Here is a 24,080-nt window from a genome sequence, read left to right on the forward strand (position 1 = left end):
GAAATCATTAATATTTTATTAACTTTTTGCAAATTTTGATTTTATATTTAGTCCTTAAGGTCCAAATTGAGCCTAGACTTTAACCGAAATATTTTATGGCACGCAAATTGATGCGTTTTTGGTAAGTTTATGCTAATAAATTTGATCTCAAAATTGACCCTATGGACTAAAATGACCCCCGAAATCTTGTTTGATCATTATTCCGCAAATAAATTGAGGCATGCAATCCAACACGATTTTTTATAATAATAAATTATTAAAAATACCCTGTCTTCAACAAAATCTCTGGTGTCGGATTTCATTTATGATATTTTGTGCACTCGATGAAGAAGTTTGTGCTGTTATAGCTACTAGTCAAAGTTCATGCTGCTACATACATCTTGTTAAAAGTTCATGCTGTTGAGGCCAATTTTGCCAAAAAAAAAATTTGTCAAGGATCAAAGCACTAATCCTTAATCAATTAATAAAAAAAAAAGACATATCGGGTAATCTTGAATAAATAATGATAGCAAGATCGACCTGGTCATGCAAATGAACAAATAGAACAGCAAAATTAAGAATAGAAAGTTAACGTGTACAATGGTATTCACTCAATCCATATGATGTAATCCAATGGATATATGACCCTTAACACAAGTAAAAAAAATCCAAACATGAACAACACAACCTAAAAGCTTTAATCGGCTTCTGTTGAACTAAATTATTAAATAAAACATGACGCCTGTGTAAATTTTTAACTGAGTACTTTTAAAAAATTGAACAAGGTCACATTAGAGATGTCAAAAGCTGACCCGATTCGAAAAATGTATTCGAACCCGATTATTAACCGACCTATTTGAACCCGTAAAAATGGTAATTCGAACCCGATATGACACGACCTAAAATTAACCCTAGATTTAACTTAACCCGAGTATTTGAGACCCGAACCCAAACGTGAACCAGCCTGGAGATAACCTGACCTGAATATTACCTGTAAATTATTGACGTAAACCGAACCAGACTCGAACCCAAGAATGACCCTAACTTGTTTTAACCCGTTAAAACCCGAATTAAACTCGACCTATTATTCGCCCGACCCGAATGTAACCCAAGGTCTATTATTGACCCGACCTAAACCCGACCCAAACTCGATAAAATGTATGACCCGACGTGACCCGACTCAAGCTTGACTAGAAGTTCAATTATAGGCTATAGTTCCCTAGTATATTGTCGTATATATTGTTATATAGTCAAAGGAGATAATTAGCTTGATAATTATCTGCATATAGTTAGATAGAGTTTAGCCTATGATGATTGACAAAGGCATGTACATTGTATACATGCGGTTATTCTCTTAAAGATAAGTAAGGAAAATTTTCCCTCAAGCTTTCAGTAAGAGCCAGATTATATTGGCATAACCGCATAAGCTTGTTTATTATCATTCTAAAATCAATTATAGCCATAGATGTAGTCTAGCTTTTTGGGTCTAATTTTAATAATAACTGAGAATATTATTTGCTCTCCCTTAATTTGCTGGACTAATGTCCTTAATTTTTTTCTAATCATTTTGACCTTGCTCGATTTGGAAGAGATACCCAAGAATCAGGATCTAATCACTTTTAATAGCTAGATAATAATTAGAGCAAATAATAACTTAGGTTAATGCCTTGAAATTTATTGGCTTTGTGAACGTCGATGCATAAATTTTTAACAAACCGATCTGAAAAATATACTCGAACCCGATATGGCCCGAGCTGAAATCAACCCGAGACCCAAATTAACCCAATATTTGAGACCCGAGCCCAAACATGACCTGGTTTGGAAATGACCCGACCTGATTATAACCTGCAAATTATTGGCTTGAACCGAACTCGAGAATGACCCTAACTCGTTTTAACCTGTTAAAACCCGAATTAAACCCGACATATTATTCACCTAACCCAACTCAAGCATGACCCAACCCGAACCCAACCTACATAAGTTACGACATTAACCCAACCTGAGTTGACTTGATCGGATGACCCACACTAACCCGACCCGTTTACCCGAATTGACAACTTTATTCATATTCCTAAAAGCAACTTACAAATGATAATTGATAAACCCAAACTACTAGACTAAAGATAGAGGAATTAAGTGCATGTTACCTTCAAATTCTATGATATACGAAGTATCTACAAGACTTTTAAATTTTAATTTTTTTATTTAGATAAGAAGAAATGTTTCCATCAAACTTTGATTGAAAGTTCGGTTTTACAGATTTCTGCAAGGACCAAGGGAGATTGTGGTACAATTGACTCCTCTATCGCTATCATTGGAGGATGTGATACCAATAGGGATGCAAGAGTTTTGGAGGGATTGGGAGGTATACTACCTTCCATTGAACCCACTCCCGACTGATCGCCCACGTGTAACTCTTCAGCGTCCTGTTCCGAATTTAAAGATGAAGTTCATTCTTTGGAACGTTCGAGGAGCGACAAGGGACGAGTTTATCCCACATGCATGGCATTTGGTTAATTTACAGTGTTTGTTTTTCTTGAAACAAAATCGGAGGACCTTAGAGCAAGGCAGGTTATGCTACAATTGGGGCTTCATGACTATTAGGCAATTGAAGCTAATGAAAAAAAGGGAGGTATTTGGATATTCTGGAAAAATGTGGTTGATCTAGCTGATTTTAGAGAAAATGAAACTTTTTTTCAGGGTTTGTTCCATTTTAAGAATCTGAATTCGGAAGCTTTGGTTACTGGCATGCATGCCCCTGCTACTCCAAGAGAAAGGCATGCTCTTTGGAGGGAATTGCAAGATGATCTTCCTCCTCCTAATGCTCCATGGCTGCTATTTGGTGACCTTAATGAGGTGAGGTTACTTCACAAAATGAAAAGTTTGGGGGAAGGCGTTTTCGCCATGGTCAGTGTCGTGATCTAAACAATTTCACTAATGCAGCAGGGGTGGTTGGTTTAGGATATAATGAAAACCCTTTTACTTGGAGTAATGCAAGGCAGGGTGCAACTTTGATTAAGGTGCGGCTTGATCGTGCTTTAGGCAATTTGGCTTGGTTGGAGAAATTCCCTCACACAAAGGTACATCACTTACTCTGATCATGCCCCTATTCTAATTCATTGCTCTAACCATAGTGTTGCTGGTCCTTTTCCTTTAAGATGTAAGGAAGTTTGGTTAAGTCATCCTGAATTTTCTTCTTTTTTTTTACTGCTAATTGGCTGTCTCCTAATGAAAGTTATTTACTGGGTGTAAAGAATTTTCATCATAAAATAAAAGATTGGAATCACAATATTTTTGGAAATTTAAAGTACAAAAAAGATAGACTTCTAGCTAGATTAGGTGGTATACAAACTTATGTTGCTAGGAATCCTTCGAATTTTCTGATAAATTTGGAAAAGGATTTATTGTTGGAATTAAAGTATATATATATATAAAAAAAAAAAAAAAAGAATTGTTTGGGCACAAAAGGCAGGAGTAAATTGGCGCAAATATGGGGATTTTAATACAAAATATTTCCATATATTGGCTAAAATTAAAAAGAGTTGTGGAAAAATTAATCACAAAAGTCTTCAAAAAGACGGGTGTACATTAATTTATTGTAAAACGTGTTAAAGTTGTGTTAAAAGTACATAATGTTACCCTTTATATTGCTAAAGTTATTATTTTTCTATTAATAACTTGTATCTTACAAAAAACTTATAATGTATTAAATTAATCATATTAATCTTTATATTATGTAATCACGTATCTATAAGAAATTACACATTAAAATAAAATTCAAAACAACGACAAATTAAAAGTTACCCTTTAAGTGGTTAAAGTTACCATAAAAATAGTTAAAGTTACGCTCAAACCGACCGTTTTACAATAAAATTAATGTACACCCGTTGTACACAAAACTTATTTAAAATTAATTGCCTACAAGATAATGATAATAATTGGGTAACAGATAATAAAATTTTGAAAGATATGGCTACTGATTTTTACAGAAATATTTTTCAATCTAAGATAAGGAATAGGGGAGGATCAGGATTTTTTTCTCCTAAAAATAAGCTATGTGATAATTCTAGTCAATTACTAGCCTTATTTAGGCCTAATTTGGAGGAAGTTAAGCCTTGCTTGTTTAGTATGGAGCCTATGAAGTGCCCAGGTCCTGATGGGGTGCAACCTTGTTTTTTACAAGCACATTGGGAGTCTTTAGGCAAAATCATTCATAAAGTTTGTGAGGATAGTTTTGCTCAAAATGTTTTTTCCAACTGAGATTAATAAATCTTACATTTCTTTAATCCCTGAAGTTGAGAATCCCTCTAATTTAACTCAGTTTAGGCCTATAGGATTATGCAACACAATGTATAAACTGAAATCTAAGCTTATTTCTTCTAAGCTTCGTCTTTATTTGCATGATCTTATTAGTCCCTTACAATCAAGCTTTATACAAGGAAATGTTATTATAATCAAGGAAATGACGCGTATTTTTAACAAGGCAAAGGTTGGGAAAAATATCATGGCTCTTAAACTTGGTTTTAATTTTCCCACAAATCTGGTCAAGCTACTTATGTTTTACATAACCACTCCCCAAATTTCGGTTTTGTGGAATGGAGAAATCACCAATGAATTTCAACCTTCAAGAGGGATTAGGCAAGGTGACCCAATGTCTTCATACATCTTTGTTTTGTGTCTTGAGAGATTATCTCTTATGATTGAAGAAAGGGTAAGCCAGAATCTCTGGAAACCAATCAAGGTAACTAATTTAATTCATTTGTCACATATTTTTTATGCAGATGATGTTTTCTTGTTTGGTCAAGCCTCAAAGTCGAACATTAAAGTAATAATAGATGTTTTAACAGAATTTGGGGATATTTCTGGTCTAAGGGTCAATCAAAATAAATCCACTGTTATTTTTCCAAAGAAAATGTCTTATAATATAAGGAAGGATTTAGTTCAGGAATTTAATTTCACCTCTTCAATATCATTTGGCAAATACTTAGGAGTTGAAATTAATCCTAATAAGTTAAAAAAAGGAGACTACTTTGGTTTGCTAGATAAAACTTTTGACAGAATAAAAGGATGGCAATCTAAGCTTCTAAATATGGTCGAAAGATCCACACTAATAAAATCTGTTTTATCTTCTTTACCGGTTTATTTGATGCAAACAAGTCTTCTTCCTATATCTATTTTGGAGGATATAGAAAAGCAATGTAGAAAGTTTCTTTGGAATAAAGTTGACAGAACAAAATATACTTCAAGAATTAGTTGGAGTCACATTACCGAACCTATGGAAATAGGGGGGTTAGGCATTAGGAGACTCAAGTTATGGAATGTTTCATTTATGGCTAAGTTAGGATGGACTCTTCTTAATAATCCTACCAAGCTTTGGGTTAGGATTTTTAATGAAAAATATTAGGTAAAGACTGCTTTCTTTGACTGTAATGCTAAAACTTCACATTCTCTAATATGGAAGGATGTTTTACAAGGAAGAGAGCTTTTGGCCTCGGGTTTAAGGATTGGAATTGGTAATGGTAATACCACTTCCCTTTGGTGTCACCATTGGGTTGGAAATGCTCCTTTATACAGACTTATGAACTGTGAGGTTCCTAATTCTAAAGGGCATTGGAAGGTGTCAAATATAATAAGAAATGGAACTTGGTTTTTAATTGACATTTTGCTTCTTTTACCTTTGCCAATTATTGACATGATTAAGGCTAGTCCTCTCTCAAGAACACAAAATATGGAAGATTTTATCATTTGGGATCATAGTAAATCTGGCAATTTTACTATTCGATCTGCATATCATCATTTACTAAAAGGTTCTTGTGTTCCTTCTACTAATTTGCATTCTCGGAAAGTTTAATGGAGAATCCATGCTCCTTTTAAATATAGGATGTTTGCTTGGAACTGTGCTCATGCTATTCTGCCAGTTGCTGAGACTATTTCTGTTTACATGCCTCTTATATCTCCCATTTGCACTAGATGCAATCTTTATTCTAAATCTCATATTGATTTGTTTAGAGATTGCTTTTCTTCTTCTATTTTATGGAATAATGTTTTTGCTAGAGTTTATCAGCCATCCAAGTTCGATTTTCATATTTTCAAAAATGTAAATTGGAAGGATAGGATGAACTATAACTTAAGTATAGATAAAAAATGGAGATTGATCTTTATCACTGTTTTATGGCATCTGTGATCTCAAAGAAATCAGATGGGTTTTGAGCAAAAAGATATATCCTCTCACTCCCTTTTTACAAAGTTTCTTCTTGACTACCAATTTAATAAAACTATTTTACAGGATGCAAAAAAAAGGAGCAGGAACCAGCAAGGTGCAGTCAGCTAGCAAGGCTTGGGAAGCACCAAAAGCAGGATGTTATAAGATAAATACGGATGGTGCTTGATTGAACACTGCTGTTTCTGCTGGGGGAGGAGTTATTAGGAGGTCAGATGGCACTTGGTATGTTGGATTTTCATGCAAGTACACTGCTGTTTCACCCTTAGCTGTTGAACTCTATGCTCTTAATGATGGCCTATCCAATGCTGAGGACTTGAGGATCAAAAAAGTCGAGATTGAGACTGATGTTGAATCCCTTAGGACTATGTTGCTTACCACAGGTCCTAATCCTCACCATGAGTTAGCAGCAGCTGTGTGTGATGTGGCTGCAGTCCTACGCAAGTTTGAGGCGGCTATAATCACCCATGTTCCAAGGAGAAGAATGTTTTAGCACATAAGCTAGCTGTCTTTGGGAAGGATATGTCAGTGGGTTACAAAACCCATTACCTAGTTCCTGACTGTGTTCGTGCTAATTATAAAGCTGATTTGCAAGGTGTGGCTGCTGCTGCAGCAAGTAACTAGCTGTGCAAGGATATGCAGGGATGACAGTAGGTTTCTTTTGGGTATATATGGATGTTACGGGTGCAGTACTATGGTAGACTAATTATCGGATGTATTAATGCCTATTTCATAAGCTATATTTTGTGCAGCATCATTTTTCTTTGTACAAGTTATAGGATGCTTGATGTAATTATAAATAAGGCATTAGCCAATCAATATAAGTCTTTTATTTTGAGTTAAAAAAAAAGAAGGAAAATTCCACCCACTTTAACTAAAATACTTTACCCTTTCAAACTTATGCTTTGTCTTTTAACAATAATCTTGTCATATACCTTTAAATGAGTGATTTCAATATACGACTTTTTTATAATTTTAACTTATCAATATTAAACGTGTCAACTAATTTGAAATAAAGAAATTATTCTACTTGTACTCCATATAATACAAATGGTAGTGTCGTTAAATGATGTTTTGAGATGCAATTCTTCCCCTAAAACCAAAGTCTATTGTGTAACATACATGTGCTTGTTCGGACTTGCTGTGTCCCTTTCTATCTGACCACTTTGTTTGTGTAATTTGGGATATTGGACTTCTATTAAATGTGGGAATTTGTGGGCCAATTATAACTGACATTCTACGGCCCTTACTTATAGGCTTTAGTCCTTGTTGGGCCCACTTCTGTGATACGTCCAGCTGGGGCCCAGTAGCAATAAAATGACTTAAGAAATTTCTAGTACCTCCCATATTATATGGGACTTTGAAATATTATTTATGAGATAAATAATATTCCCAAGTTGCATATAAAATAATCGGAGGTAGTATTTTTTTTTGAGAAAAAAAAAATTTAAGCCGTGAATTCCTGACACATGTGCGGTCAGGAAGATATTTTCAGTTTTCCAGAAAATTATTGGCATCCTGTGTCTGGTAAACACCAACCTTTGTAGTTTACCTTCATTTTGCATATGTTAAAGCATACTGTACTAAAAATATGGTCCTTACCTTCTATGTTTCCAAATTAAGTGTATAATTGATCCTTGTGTACCTACAGTGGTTCTTTGACTCAATACTTTGTTTCCTCTTGGTAGTGTATGTTAATCATTCATCTAAAATAAACTATCGCAGCTTTTTGTTGGTCGTGTAACACCGGAGTATGAACGTGTAATGTAAAAACCAAATTCGATTAGCAAACGTTTAATTATATAATGTAATAAATCTAAATTATTTCCATAAAGTTTTTTAACTAAGCATAATGAAAAGAAATCAAAATAAGTACATTACTATATGTAGAGTTTATACTAGTTTGTCTTCCAAGTTTACTACTCAAAATAAGTACATTACTATATGTAGAGTTTATACTAGTTTGTCTTCCAAGTTTACTACGTTAGGTTCCCCAATACTGAATCTTGTTTGATACTTGAACTAGTTGAGCTATAGAAAATAACCAAAAGATTACAGTGATTCATATCATTTATCAACCTTATAGAGTTATAGGTTAGGCTTCCAATAATGCTATTATCAATTCAATGGATGCTCAATTTTACTTATTCAGAGTTAGATGATGTATCAAAACTTAAAGATTATTGAATCTCATTTACATCAACTTTCTATTTTGGTTCTGTATACAGAAAACTAAACATAAATATATAGATTCAATTTTACATATAAATTTCCAATGATTATTCCAAATACGCGATACTACAAGAAATGAAAATAAATTATGCTGAAATTAGTAAAAATATTTTGGTTCTGTATACAGAAAACTAAACATAAATATATAGTTAGGCCCTGTTCACTTCACCTTAAAAAAATAATATTTAGTAAAAATAATTTTAGTTCAGCACAGTAAAAATAAGTTCATTTCGGTAAAAATAATTTCAGTTCAGTAAAAATCAGTAATATTAAATAATAAATATAACAGAGAATCAATAAAAATAATTTCAGTTCAGTAAAAATAATTTCAGTTCAACAAAAATAAGATGAAATAAACGGATCCTTACACTATGGTAGATCTAACTCCAAAGCTTTCTATTAGAGAATTGAAACAAACAAAATTCATATATCCTATTCTTGCAAAGATGATTTATCACATCGCTCTTACTCCTCTTTCCATATAATCATGTCGTACAATTAACAATAAAGGTTTTTGAAACAACTCTACAATTCTTTATAATAGTTGTAGTTGACTAGTTGATTATCATCACGCTTTTACCGTACATAATCTTAGTATCGATTTTTCGAAAAATCAACTACAATTCCTAATGTTGATTGCAATGACGGTTACTTTGTACCATATTTAAAATTAGATTTTTTTTTTTTTCCTGTTACATCAATTTCAGCATAATTGATTATTTTCATTTATATAGGGAGTTTGAAAAAACAAGAGGACATATCACAAATCCTATCAAGCGTCAATTATATCAAACACCTCAAATGTGAACCAACGAACAAGACAACGGATAATCCCTCCTTTCTCGGTGGTTAAACAGTCAAAAACTTTGAATCAACTTCTTCTTCTTCTTATTATTATTTAATTTTTTATTTTTTATAACTTTTGGAAAGGGTCAAGCTCCAATTAAAATTAGATATGCTTAAAATGAATAAGGGATTGCATTAATGAACTAACGATCCTACTAGCCAATAGATTGGTCCAAAACTCCACTTCTTATCCCTTGTAAGTTGTAACAATGCTAATTTGCTAGACAAGGATAATGCCGTGCATTACATACTTAAAGGAAAAAAGTCACTCTAAATACCATTAATAGCAAATAAATAATGATCGAGACAAGGAAAAAAAAAAAAAAATGGAATGTACAATATTTATTTAGGACAATTTACTACGCAGTAACTCATTTAGGATCGCGCGCTAATTGTTTCATGCCTTTGAATCTCATCTCTCAAGTACCCAAGAACATACGATGTTATAATTTGACGCGTGCACAACTCTAACAAAGAGTTTTAATACTCACATATGGAGTATAATCAGATGTACGTAAAAACTTTGTATTAACAACTAACACAAGGCGAAAACATGATATTACATATCAACACAAACCAACTAATCTTCTTTCCATTACAAGTTCAACTCTTTCTATTTGTAATCAAATAATTAAACTTAGAATTCCCTCGTTATCAAACAACTCTAATTTGACACTAATTTATTAGATTATTTTTAGTATAATTTGTGGAAAAAATTATAATCATGAGATATTTTGTTAAAGTAATTTCAATATAAAAGTATATGTAATTTCAAATTATTTTACTCGTTGAAAATTAAAGATATTAATAAGTTAAATTTTTTTTTTGTCCCTAAACAATTGACACAATCAAATGTGAAAATTTTATACAACCTTCGTTTCTTAAAGTTTGACTCACTTACTATTCATGCGGATATAATAAAATAACTTTAACTATATTTTATGATTAATACAATAGAAATAAATTAATATGTGAGATCTTATTGTATTCCCTTTATTATAATATTTTTAAATATCAAATTTTTATAATATATTAACAATTACTAAAATAAAACGTTGCTAACATCATCACTGTCCACATGTCACTCACATAATATAAATTTTCCCGCTTAAATGTAAAGATGATGTCATTTTTTTTTTTGGTTTTTGTTTTTTGTGGAGCTACCATATTTAACAATTTTGAAATTTGAATATTAGAAGTTTTTACATTACAACTACAACCTATCAATTTATCTTTAAAAAATGAAACAATTGTAAATAGCACACTAATAAATGGACTCCTACATTAAAATATGTATTAGATGACGTTGAACGGGTACTATATCATAATTTTGATGAAAATCTAAAACTATAAAATTACAAATATTTTTGTATAAGGTGCATAATTCTTATTTGTATTTATCCCATTTTTTTAAATATACAAATTATAAAAATAGATTTTATATAAACCGTGCGTCACACGGGTTAAAAACCCTAGTTTTCACTTATATATAAAAATATTCATAATCATATTGATAAAAAATATTCATTAAAGATTGCGCAAATATAGAGTGAATTGAACATAAGACTAGTACATTATTTGAAAGACGAAGAAAGATTTTTTTTACGTTAATCATACATTGCCTAATTTGTCTGCTTGTCTCTGAATATGGACAGGTGTTTGGCTGCTAGTGACTAATGAGTGGGATTTTTAAGCAGCAATACACGGAAAGCAATGATATCATCTTGAAAGGCAGTAATTACATTTTGCAAACCAAAAATTACTTTATAAATTTATTTATTGGGTCAAACTCAAAGTGGCCAATAAATAAAAATTCACTCTTGCACATTTTAAGAGAGAAAAAATAGAACAAAAACAATATACAAATAAGGAAGAAGATTTCACTGTCAATAAATTTAGTTTTTCAAGGCATGTAAAATAACAAAATAAAATTTTCCAGTTATCATAAGAAGAGGATTTTCGTGAAAAGAGGGCTCACAGGCCAATAAAGCCCATACTTTCACCATCATTCATGCTTGTTTGCCTCCTTATTTAGTCTTCATCTTCTACCATTTCTTCATTCTCCATTATAATTGATCTTTGCAGCTTTTGGGTGTTTTCCTATTTGAAAGGTAACAACTTTCCTTATGCCACTCCTTTTATATTACGCGCGGCCACTGCGCGGGATTTGATCTCGTGTCTTGAGTACCATCTATCACGACTTTATTGGCTATGTTAGTTGATATAGTAAATTATTTGTTGTTTGTTTATAATGTTGCTTGTTTTAGTGGGTTTACTTTGTTAATGGAGTTTTAATTATAGTTTTTGTAGTACCAATATAACACATGGAACTATTATTTTAGAAATTAAGTACAATTTTGTGATCTAATTACTTTACTTTGGTTTACTTGGTTGCTTAGATTGGAGTTGGTGCTTTATTTGTTTTCTTAGGATTCTTCAATCTTCATCATCATCTTTATCTTTATTCAGGTCTTCTGATTTGTGGGTCATTGCTAAAAATAAAAATTACCCAAAAAGGAAAAAAGTTTGAATTTTTGGGATGGATTCTTATTGTGCAACAATTGGAGCAAATACCAAATTAGCAAGAACTGGTAAATTTTATGGAGGAAACGGTATTTGGGGAGAGAAAATCAGAGGAAGTTTAAAATATGGCAATGTGTTGGTTAATCATCTGTCAAGGAGCTTGAAGACTGATCAAAGAGGCAGAAATATTAAACCTGGTGTTGCTTTTTCTGTCTTGACATCAAACAATGCCACTGAGACACTTGTAAGTTCAATTTTAATGTAATTTACCTTTTCAGTCTTTTTAATTTGGTTTGATTCATGCCCTTGTACAAGTTATGTTGATCATTCATATTTGTGTATGTGTAACATGTCACCCTTAGACGTCATTAAATCTATTTTTGTTAACACATTCTATTTTTGCTTTCGTATATTTTTATCTTTTAGTTCAATATATATTTTTGTATGGCCAGTTTGGTCTAAAATAATATGATCACACATAGTTCAATCTAGGCTTGTATGACCACCTGTAGTTCAATCTAGGCTTGTATGACCACCCGTAATCTAGGCTTGTATTACCACCTGTAGTTCAATCTATTTTATGTTAGTAATATTTCATATGGTGTGTGTACAATTCCAATGAAAAAAATTAGTAGTTCCTTTAATTTTAAACTTCAAAATAATTAAATTTATTGCAGATTAGGGAGGCACCAATCCTCGAAAGGAAAAGTGCTGATCCAAAAAATGTGGCATCAATTATACTGGGAGGAGGTGCAGGAGCTCAGTTATTTCCACTTACCAGCAGAACAGCAACACCTGCTGTAAGTAGACCTTTGGAATTACGTATAGAACTATGAAGAGTAATATTATGGAATTGTGTAAATGTTATGCACATAAATGTTGTGCAACAAATAAAGTTTTGTATCAGGTTTTTGGTATGGACCATGTATATTAAATCAAGTATGATGCAGGTTCCTGTTGGGGGATGCTACAGGCTTATTGATATTCCAATGAGTAACTGCATCAACAGTGGTATAAACAAAGTATTCATCTTAACTCAGTTCAATTCAGCTTCCCTTAATCGCCACATATACCGTACTTATCATGGGAATGGTATCAACTTTGGTGACGGATTTGTGGAGGTAAACTTCTGAGCTGGATACCATAGCCCAATTTAGGATGTAGATTTGAATTTTTTTAATCATATGTGAGTAGCAGAATTGACCGCGAATTATGTAACAGGTTTTGGCAGCTACGCAAACACAAGGAGAAGCTGGAAAGAACTGGTTCCAAGGAACAGCTGATGCTGTCAGACAGTTTATATGGCTGTTTGAGGTAGGACAGTTGATTTCATAGTTCTTTTACTGTTATTTTGGAAACATAGATTCAATTGCATTGGACTGTGGGAAAAGTGTATGTGCTGAATGGCTTTAATATATACAGGATGCGAGGAATAAGAATATTGAGAATATTCTGATCTTGTCTGGTGATCAGCTCTATAGAATGGACTATATGGACCTTGTGCAGGTATTGAATGAGGGTCTTCTTGATTTCAGTTATATAAACTGATCATCATATAATGATATTAACTATCTTTCAATTACTTACTTGCAGAATCACATTGACAGGAACTCTGATATCACAGTTTCTTGTGTTCCTGTGGGTGAGAGGTATGCTGACACTTCCTCTTTGGTGGTTGATATCCTTTCATTATCTGAATATTTCTTTGTTCATATGTTAATATAAGTTTCCTGTTTGTATTTGGCTTCAAATTTATGCCTTCTCCCAGCTGTGCATCGGATTATGGACTGATGAAGATAGACAGCAGAGGCCGAATTGTCCAATTTTGGGAGAAACCCAAGGGAGCTGATTTGGAAGCAATGGTGACCCAATCTTTCTATGATTTTTCATGTTCTTTGTCTATAAAACTTGATTTGGTGGACACTAAATTTTTTTCGATGTCTGGTTTGCTGCAGAAAGTGGACACACAAATTCTGGGATTATCTCGAGAAGATGCTTCAACTAGTCCTTACATTGCATCCATGGGAGTTTATGTGTTTAAGACAGATGTTTTACTTAAGCTTCTGAAACAGTCATACCCAAAATCCAATGACTTTGGGTCTGAAATCCTTCCTTCTGCTGTAAAGGAGCAGAATATTCAGGTATGTCATTAATTTTTGATTAAGATGATCTTTCTCTGATTTTCCTTCTCTTTGTTAGATTTCGTACTCTTCAATCACCATACATGATTTCAGCATTCTGATATACGAAGAGTTTTTTTCGTGTCTTATCAGGCATATCTGTTCAGAGACTACTGGGAAGACATCGGAACCCTGAAGACTTTCTTTGATGCTAATTTAGCACTCACTAAAGAGGTGATCAAGCTTCTTAATCCACAGTTTGATAAGTCATCTATATTAAAACATGCTTGCATTGACATTGAGATAAACGTGTTGAATAACACAAATCATCTTGTTTTATTTTCAAACAGTCACCAAAATTTCAGTTTTATGACCCAAAGACGCCCTTCTACACATCTCCTCGGTTCCTACCACCTACGAAAATGGACAAGTGCAAGGTATGCTCTACTCTAATAAGTAATAACCTAGTACATGCAGTCACTAGTTAAATTAATGACCTTATTTGAACTGTACAGATTAAGGATGCTATTATTTCCCATGGATGCTTCCTGCGAGAATGTACAGTTGAGCACTCTATCGTGGGAGAAAGGTCACGTTTGGACTCTGGTGTAGAGCTTAAGGTATAGATCTAGAAGTTTCCTATCTATCAATCTGTGTAGTATCATGGAACTCCATTTTCTTCTTTTTTCCTGCTCTTTTCAGCAATATCTGATAAGCTGTTCTTTTGGCCTTCCAGGATACCTTGATGATGGGTGCAGACTACTATCAAACTGAATCTGAGATTGCGTCTCTTTTGGCAGAGGGTAAGGCACCAATTGGGATTGGACGAAACACGAAAATCAGGTATAGACTCTTGTCAGAATGGATTGCTGATCACACTTTAAGGGAATTTTTTTTTGCTCAACTGAAAATAAGTCAGATTACTATAGCATTTGGAAACAGTTTTATTACATGTGTTTTTTAAAAAGGTGATTTTTTTCTTTTGTAGGAACTGTATCATTGACAAGAATGCAAAGATAGGTAAAAATGTGATCATCACCAACAAAGACGTGAGCATACTTGACCCTATATGTCCGCCTTTATATGCACCATTTATTCTTTAATGCTTTCATTAAGCACAAGACTGAACACTGTCTTTTTTCGCCACATTTTTAGGGTGTTGTGGAAGCTGATCGGCCAGAACAAGGGTTCTATATTCGATCAGGAATCACCGTTGTAGTGGAGAAGGCAACCATTGAAGATGGCACTGTCATATAGTCATCTTCCAAGTTCAGTGATGAAACATCTTTCAATACATTAAGGCTTGAAGCAGGGGATTCGGATTAGGAACCTTCAGAAGACATTATGTCAAAAGGTGAGAAGTACCGTGAGCATGGACTACAAAGAACGAGCTGCCAGAGATCATATATCGCCGTATGCCTGTATGTTCAACTAGAGACCAGCTTGGCTATGCTGTGTACAAAAGAGAAAAGTGGAGAAATAATAACAAGCTGACCTCATGCTTATAATCATACTACTACTACTACTACTACTACTAGAACTACATACTACTACTACTACTACTACTACTACTACAACTAGAACTACATTATATAGCAACATTCTGTATGAAATGAGAGTTTTTGGGTAGGGAATAATAATGTGTTCAGCTGTCAATTAATCATAGATTGAAATCTTGTATCAAACTTTAGTTTATACATCAATAAAAAAGTTGTACACTTTTGGGAATTACACAAATTCTTTCATGCTTTTTTATATTTTTTACTTTATCCTTTGCTTGACCATACTATCCCACATTATGGAGTTTTTTTTTTTTTTTCTTGTAAATAAATTACTTTAGATTTTAATATTCAACAATTTGTTATTATTAATTTTCTTAAAATTAAAAATTTAGTAGATCTGTGCAGCATTTGTGGTATCAAATTTCAACTAAACCAAGAAAATGATGTGATGATTTTCATAGCCATGTGGCACATAGTGAAAATTTCAAGGAATAAAACCAAAACACGGAATGTAGCTTAATTAGTTATCCAGTTACAAATTTGCAGCAATGTGACCATCATTTTTTCTCTTCTTGAAAAACAAAAGATGGAGAATGATTCAAAAGACTATTCCTCCGCTCCCCAAACCTACCTTTACAGCATCTCCATCTCCTCCTTGCCTGGCATCAGAGATGCACCAGGTTAGTATCCTTCATTTTTCCGACAATTATGTGCCTGCTTATTATTACTATGCGCGTATGTATCTATTTGTCGTGTTAGTACGTTACTCTTACTAGATCATTATCATATTACATCATCAATGTGACTAGGTAATCTCAATGGAGGGAGTAATATTACTCATAACTGTCACAAGTCGAAAACCAATATTGTTGGTGCACCAAATTTAAATTTTTTGTGATATTTTTGTTCACATAATGTTTTATACGAAGTATTATCTAAATAGATCTTAACTCCCCTTTCTTTTTTATTCTTTCCTGCTGAACAATGTATTGATGGCACAAGTACTGGAAGTAAAGGCTGGGGATTCACTAAGAGATGCAATACGCTTGCTGTATGAGAAGAATGCAGCAGTAGCACTCATCACAGACAACTCTAGTGCTAATAATGCTGCCACTTCAAAGCTCTCGGATCGCTACATTGGTGTCATTAGTTTTGCTTCCATGGTCCTATGGTGCATAGAGGTACAGTACCCTACTTGTCAAGTATACAAAATACCAGTCATCTGATAGTTTATTTTGATATCAGTCATGGTTAATCGTTTATTTGTAAGCAAGTGCCTCCATATGTTATATGTTCAGCCGTACAGGAACAACAGATAACCATATCAATGCATACAATATTAATTTCTATGGTGTTAACAGATGAACCAGTGGAATAATCAACTATCTCTTGTTTGTTTATTTTCGATAGTCGATGCAGTATATATGCATATATTTTACTTCAACAATTTCTAAATCTGTCCAGTTTTTCAGTCCTGGTTCTGTGGTCATTTAGTGATTATGTAACATTGTAGAGGCTTAAAAAGGATGGAGCTAATCAAAGCCAAAAGGAAGCTGGACAACATGCAGTCGAGGGCTTCATCTCGAGGCTAGATCAGAATCCTGATTTGAAGCAAGCTAAGGTACAATTCTCTACTCCCAATGTCCGGAGGAAGAATTATACGATAGCCACTAGAAACGAGTCAGACTATGTATTATGCCACATCTCCCTTTTACTTAACATTTTATGGCATCATATACTAATTCAACAGGTGGGAGAGCTAGCAAAATACTTTCTATGGGATCCATACATTCCTGTGCATTTGGAAGACGATACTCTCTTTCAAGTGCTCCTGCTTCTATCCAAGCATCAGCTCCTCGTTCTGCCTGTCATAAAACGAGCCACAGATCACGTTATCGGTTTCATTTCACAGGTACTCTTCTTGCCAAATCTTTCACGATCTTCCATGGTAAGACTGCAAAGATTTTCATTGTATAAAACTGCAGAGAACTTATTATCTTCAGTTTGGTAGCAGAATGCAGTAGTCAAGTTCCTTCTCCGATCAAGTGGGTTAGAGTGGTTTGACAGCATCGCTAATGTTACCTTGTCAAAATTTCGGTACTAAAACAAGTTCAAGGATTGTATATTAGAGGAAAAATTGAAAACACTAATCTAAGCAACATTAATGTCTATGACAGATTTCAGAGGAAGAACTCTGTCTATCAAGTATATGGAGACCAAAGTATATCAGAAGCATTGTTAGTTCTGACGGAAAACAGATTCGCTACAGTTGCTGCAGTAGACAGAATAACTGGAGAGTTGATTGGAACAGTAAGAAAAGATGACAACACCCTTCTAAACAACTATCAACTGTTTTCAAAATCCAAGTGAGTTACATCCTTATTATGGAGTAGTATTACCTGTAACTGTAGGCTCATTTTCGAAGAGTTGTTGCTAAAACAGTTTCTCTTGCTCTTGTTATAGGACTATGACTTTGGCAGAGTTCATTAAAATAGCCAGCAATGAGGACAGCTACAACCTTATTACTGATAATCAGCAGCATGATCCGGTGGCCCAAAGTCTCCGCCTAAGAAATAATTTTATCCTGAGAATGGATTCACCAGTCATCCACAAAGAACCCGACACCCTTAAGCAGGTCATGGTAAAAATGACGGAGACAAACAATGAGTCCAGCTTCATAGTTGATGAATTGAACAGAATGATAGCTGCACTTACCTTTAAAGACATTATAATAGAGTTTGCTCCACCCTGTTTGGAATCGAGGATCAATGGAGGTGGGTTCTTTGAACCCGCTTTACAGAAAACTGGATGCCATATAGAGAATGGTACCTTAGTGTCTGACCAGTAAGCTCCTTTGTGTCTTTTTTCTTTCTGTAATTTAGGGTGAAGTGAAGATGCTATAGAAATGACTGTTTTAATCAGGTCTAGTTAAGATTGAATGTCATGCTGACAAAAGTTGAGTATCATAAGCCCTTTCGAATTAGACTTCTTATTATTGTGTGATTTTTGAAACTTTACGAATATGTGTAGTGTGTAGCTCAACACTCAAGCTGTGCACAACCTTGCAATCTAATTTTTCAGCTGTTTGACTCGATTCTGATTTTTAGGGTCTCCAGTCAGATGCTTGGAGTTAGATTGAATTTTACAGCAGAGATTAAAACCGTCTAATAAACAATCTCTAATGAAATTATCATGCCAATGGCAATCTACATAGTCTCAAACCACAAACTAGGCAAATGGAGTACAAAAAAGCACAATAGAATTAAAATATTAACAAAGGATCCCTTTATAATGAAGTAATTGACAAAAAAAAAAAAAAAATCATTAAAAACTGACCACATCAAACTACAGCAGAAACACTGGGGATCATCTGGGAACTCTCCATGACCTGTTTGGAAATGCCGTGTAAGAAGTTTATGCCTCACATAGCCTCCAAAGAATTAAATCATGCCTCGTTGTTGAGAAATGACGCATCATTGTCTTAGCTATTCATTTCAGGATCGGTTGCAGGAAAGTGATGCCTACTTGGATTCTAGACCCAAAAAAAGAGGTCCTGCCACAGAGTGGCTGCATCCAGGAGGAAAAACACTTCTGCAGGATGACCCGCCATTATAAAGAACCCCACTGAAAAATGTAGAATGCTAGTGGTCTCTAAATAATAATCCTGTCCATCAATTGTTGGATTAAGAAATAAGGATAGTTCTATATATCCACATTATAAAATCACCAAGAGCATCTCCCAATGGTTCGGTAGTTCATTGCAGATTATTCTTAGTACTCCTTGGTATTCCAAACTACAATGGATCCTCTTTTCTTAAATTCACATGATCTGATTCCATTCATGGCTTTCCCCATCAACGCCATGGCAGCAATACTTGGGAACTGTTTCTTTGCAAGCTCATCCTGCCCTATCTTCAAGCGATGAGGCTCACAGATCACCAGGGGCTCAGGATTACTCGGTGGGGGAGCAGTGCTATTCTGACACCATCTCTGAATCCAAGAACAACCGGGCATACTTCGGTTCTTGTTTGTTGCCACCAGGGATGAGGATCCACCATTTCTTGTAGACTCCACAATTTGATCTATCTCCATCTGTGCCTTGCCATGATTCTTGCGTAACTTGGCATCAAAGCTCTCTCTATTGTATTTTGTTATTCTGTTGAAGAACGTATTAAATTTCTCATGCGAAGAGCCTTCCCCCACATCTGAACTCTTGGTACCAACCCCTAATGAATCAGAAGAACTTACCTTCAGACGCTTAATCCATCTGTTACCCGGATCTGGGCCAAGAGAACGTTCTTGTCGGGTATTACTCTCAGACCTTGAGGTCTGTTCATGAGATGAGAAGAGCTGTTTGGCATTCAAACTACGGACTCTTGAAGTACTTGGGTCTTTTCCATCTGTTGAGCTTACTGCAGGTTGAAGCCCAGGTTGCTCTTCTGCCTCTTCATTTATATCAGGTATCTCTGTGATAAGCCTTTTGCTTCTGGTTTTCTCTGTGCTTGAATCACAGGCAGTTGGTGGGCAACTTTCAGCCATAGTATCATCCTGCATGCAAAGCATCAGGCAACTACATGAACTTCTTTAATTTGGAGAAGCACATCTTTGTCAAGCAATTTATAATTATTCCAATTGAAATGCTTCGAGTCACCAATATCCCATCAAAACTAGTACTGTATAAGTTCAGAGAAAATTCTAGTTTGATATACTTAAATGAGGATATTGCATGTACAAGTATTCTTGTTAAATGACCATGCAACCCATAATCAACAAGAATTAAGAAATAGATACCTTAGTTGATGGGGATGGTTCCATACCTGTAATAAAATAAAGAAACATGCTGAATTAGTTTAAGAGAATTGCTCTAGAACAGCTCAACTTCCTGCTTAGGTAAAGACAAGAAATAAAGGCATGGTTCAGAAAAGTCTAAACTACATTGAGAGAGCTGCAAAATACCCAATAGAATATGCCGGTTCTTAGGAGCTTCTACTTGCATTCCGTTAGTTTCAGCAGATGCTTCATTCCTTGAACCCGTTTTACAGATGGAAGGGTTTGCAGTATTTTCCTTCTCTTCACTATCATCAGTGGAGCTCCACAGAAGTTGGATCTTCACTCCTCTTGAACGAGGAGCAACGTTAGTAAACATGCTAAAAGGCCCACCAAATGTCTTATCTTCTTGATGAGCTGAAGTTGGTTCAACCATTACCTGATGTCCTTTTGACATATTAACACAAGTTTCTTTGGTGAATAGAATGTGGTGGGCTCTCTGAGAGATTTTGGGAGGATCTCCAGGTGAATTCTCCACAGAATCAACCATTGTACAAATCCTCATAGTCTCCACATTGCGGAAAGAACATGGAACGCTATCGAGGGGTTGGCCCCCATTTTGAGACTGCTGCTTGAGAAAAAAGGACTGAAAATTCTTTTTCCCTGAGGGACAACCATGTTGCAAACGTACTCCATCACTCAGTCCAGAATCATGACAAAGGTCATTTCCCATTTTCTTTTCATGAAACAGGACTGAAGAGGATTTTTGATACTTGCAACGATCCTGACTAAAACATGTGAAATTATCATTCGAAAAGTGTCGTTCAAATACCACAACTGGCTTTGATGCATCAGATTTGTTATTGTTAAAAGATCTTGATACACTTTTGCCTTTCTGTTCTTGGAATAAATTCGACATAGCTTGTTGCTTGCTATTCCTCAAATTGAAATCCCTCGAAGTATCCTCTTTACCAACAGCTAAGGTTAGAGCCATGGACTTGTGGCCAAACTCGTGATCAACTTCTGTCCCGACTGTGGAAGCATTCTCTTTGTATTGGCCAAGGGTGAGACTAGGAAAAGATAAATTACTGAGTTTATTCTTAAAATTTCCCAGTTTCTTAGTCAAATCCTCATTAGCACATCCCCCGGTTTTTATTTCTTCAGGACTTTTACTTACTCCTTTCCCAGATTGAAGACTATCTTCTGTCTTAAGCCCACTTTGCATCAGGGAACCTCTTGTATCAACATGTCCTTTATTGTAACGCAAAAATGAGGAACTGTCAGCAGTTGATCTCGGCTTAGAGCTGTTTTTCATCCAGCGGGACATCCAGCTGGGCTGATGGGCACGTGAGGATGTCATCGATGTTGCATCCTCATCATGAGAAAGCCTAGCAGCATTATCAGACATGTAGCTGGAAAATGCAAGTATCCTTTTCTACTCTTCCTTTAAGCACTTTACTTACTCTCAAGATGCAATTGCCCCCTGAAATGCACACACGCAATCAAAATTCATTTTACAGAAAAAATAAACGAATACAAAGTTAATCAAACATTCAGGCATATATCCATGCATTAAGGTGAGCTCATGTACATCAATCAAGTTTCTCCATCAAGGCACTATGTTAACTATAAGCTCCTTATATAAAATCCTGACTTGAACAAAAATTTCCCGAGAACAACAGATGAACTCAACAACAGTTTACTGGAGAGCCAGTAATATCAGTATAACATGACAAAGAATTAGATTGCAGCCAACTTTCAACTCAGCAGTACATCCTTGAAAAATTCTTCTTAAGAGAAAACAAAGATTTGACATTGATAATTATCACAAAACCCTTGGATTACATATAGGAAAAGAACAAAGTGAGCCTTATGACCAATGTCAGAGGCAGACTGACTGCATCAACCAAGGACAACCTCCCACCAGTGATCTGACATCAAAAAATTAGCAGCCTTACTCATTTGCAGTTATTTCCTTTACACCCATAATTGTAAATATATCAACTACTTGTATAATACAGTACTAGTTTGTGATCAATATAATAATAATAATATTTAAAAAAAATTACTTCTTACATTTTAAGTCAGGATTATAGTTTTATCGTGCAAACTCCGTTGTTTCTTAGAAGGCCGATATTGAACTATCAATAAAGCTTTGGATAACGTGCCCAGAAGACATATTTGGTCCCTAGTTTCTTAAAAAATAATGAAGCACTGCTATCTGCTTTGTACACGTCTGACAAAGTTTACTTCTTTATTTATTTCCTCACAACAGACCATCAAACTTAAGCTCCAAAGTTCAAGATAAACAGCCATAGACTATTCAAATTCAAACAAGGTCACAAAAAACCCATCTGGGTCTAGCTGCATACAAGTCAATTTCATGCTCCAAGAACTTAATGATGTAAACGACATTTGATCCCGGATTTTAGATACCACCCCAAAAACTTTACTTACCTAAGCTAACTCAAATCCACAGAGCATAATTAATCATGAATTTACCATGATAGACAAAAGTTTAGTACTTTAACAAATAAAATTACCAAAATTCAGATCATATGAACTTAATTGAATTCCACTTAATTGAATTCCACCCAATTGTAAAAGTGAGTAAAACCCACATTCAACAAATGAAAAAGAACAGAAATAAAATCCCAAAAATATAAAACAAGTGCATTGAAATTCTATGAAATTGGGAGATCAAAATGAACAAAAAAAGCAGAATTTGAAGATGAACTGACCTGAAGAAGAAGAAAGTTAGGAGAAAATTGGTGCACCCAGATAAACAAATAATGTTAGAAGTATGGAGATGGATATGATTTTCCTTTTCAAGTAATTACTACAATAGTTGTACAACTTGTTGGGAATTTGGGTAGGCATGGAATCTGGGACCTTTTTTTTAATAAGTATATAATGTATGGTCTTAATATGAAGATTATGATTTTGTGGATGATATTGCTTTGAAGAGGGCAGTCTATGGAGGAAAAGGTCATGGTGTCAATTCATATGGTTCTACACTTACAAGTTGGGTACTACAAAGACACAAAGTGTTTTTGTGATGTAAAGTTTTTCTTCCCCTCTTCCATTAGTGTAATGTGTGTTTGGTATTATGGTCAATTTTCCGTTTTTTCGTTTTGAAATTTTTTTTATTAAATGAACAGCGCGTTTTATGTACAACTAGCCAAATTATGTGGTTGGACAAAATAACCCCTATAAAAACTGACAAAGTAACCCATGTAATACCTAACAAGTATCCCCTAACACTAACCGAGCAGCCCCTATAACACTGACGAAGTAACCCTTGTAACACTGACCAAGTAATCCTTATAACACTCACGAAGTAACTCTCATAATGACTGGCCACACGGTGTGGTCAACCACATATAAATGTTTGTGTTAAATGAATAGGTTGTGTCATAAATTTATATTTATCGTGTTCACATTAGAGATATTAATTTTGGAAATTGACAACCGATCATTACTGTGTTGACCACCGAGGTTGAATATACAAGCCTTAACAAGGGCCAAACTACTATCTTTGGTGGTCAACTCTTATTGTTCCTGAGCTATTGTGAACTTAATCATTAAATGTCATTTGAAGAAGATAGTGGGTGGTGTTTTTCAAGATGTAAGGATAGATGACGAAGGAATATGAGGGAAAATGTTATGGGATCTCGTAGAGAAAAAAGGTATATACAAGACTTCTTTGATGTTGGAGTTTGTGTTTCAATGTACTTTTAAATTACTTTTCTTCACGTTTATATAGAAGTATAAATGCTCATTTCAAAGTTGTGAAGATCCTTTTTAAGAATGCATAAGCCCAATTCATTATAAGCCAAAATTTTTTAAGGTGACACAAATTATCTTGAGCCTCCTTTTCTTTTCCGGTAA

General features: G+C 34.5%; 3 protein-coding genes across 4 annotated transcripts; 2 read left to right on the top strand and 1 right to left on the bottom strand.

Annotated features, from left to right (window-relative positions):
* The first annotated feature begins 11,092 nt into the window (after positions 1–11,092).
* LOC110698445 (glucose-1-phosphate adenylyltransferase large subunit 1-like) lies at positions 11,093–15,657 on the top strand. Its single transcript, XM_021875871.1, has 15 exons — positions 11,093–11,388; positions 11,747–12,044; positions 12,478–12,600; positions 12,751–12,921; positions 13,022–13,114; positions 13,223–13,306; positions 13,394–13,449; positions 13,569–13,662; positions 13,756–13,941; positions 14,074–14,154; positions 14,271–14,357; positions 14,436–14,540; positions 14,657–14,763; positions 14,909–14,969; positions 15,076–15,657. The coding sequence occupies exons 2-15, from the start codon at positions 11,817–11,819 to the stop codon at positions 15,175–15,177; spliced, it is 1,578 nt and encodes a 525-aa protein (XP_021731563.1). The 5' UTR covers positions 11,093–11,388; positions 11,747–11,816; the 3' UTR covers positions 15,178–15,657.
* An 88-nt stretch (positions 15,658–15,745) lies between these two features.
* LOC110698446 (SNF1-related protein kinase regulatory subunit gamma-1-like) lies at positions 15,746–18,414 on the top strand. Its single transcript, XM_021875873.1, has 6 exons — positions 15,746–16,603; positions 16,936–17,043; positions 17,173–17,334; positions 17,437–17,519; positions 17,600–17,788; positions 17,886–18,414. The coding sequence occupies exons 1-6, from the start codon at positions 16,415–16,417 to the stop codon at positions 18,268–18,270; spliced, it is 1,116 nt and encodes a 371-aa protein (XP_021731565.1). The 5' UTR covers positions 15,746–16,414; the 3' UTR covers positions 18,271–18,414.
* Positions 18,415–18,659: 245 nt separating this feature from the next.
* Positions 18,660–23,466, bottom strand: LOC110698444. Of its 2 annotated transcripts, XM_021875870.1 has the most exons (5): positions 22,931–23,466; positions 20,379–21,672; positions 20,214–20,239; positions 19,671–19,970; positions 19,435–19,578 (listed from the first exon to the last, which is right to left on the bottom strand). In XM_021875870.1, the coding sequence occupies exons 2-5, from the start codon at positions 21,595–21,597 to the stop codon at positions 19,561–19,563; spliced, it is 1,563 nt and encodes a 520-aa protein (XP_021731562.1). In that variant the 5' UTR covers positions 21,598–21,672; positions 22,931–23,466; the 3' UTR covers positions 19,435–19,560. The 2 variants fall into 2 exon arrangements, with proteins under 2 accessions (XP_021731561.1, XP_021731562.1); XM_021875869.1 differs by having other exon boundaries at positions 18,660–19,970; positions 22,931–23,464.
* Between the last annotated feature and the right edge of the window lie 614 nt (positions 23,467–24,080).

This window comes from Chenopodium quinoa, unplaced genomic scaffold, assembly GCF_001683475.1.
Source record: "Chenopodium quinoa cultivar QQ74 unplaced genomic scaffold, ASM168347v1, whole genome shotgun sequence".
NCBI lineage: Eukaryota > Viridiplantae > Streptophyta > Magnoliopsida > Caryophyllales > Amaranthaceae > Chenopodium > Chenopodium quinoa.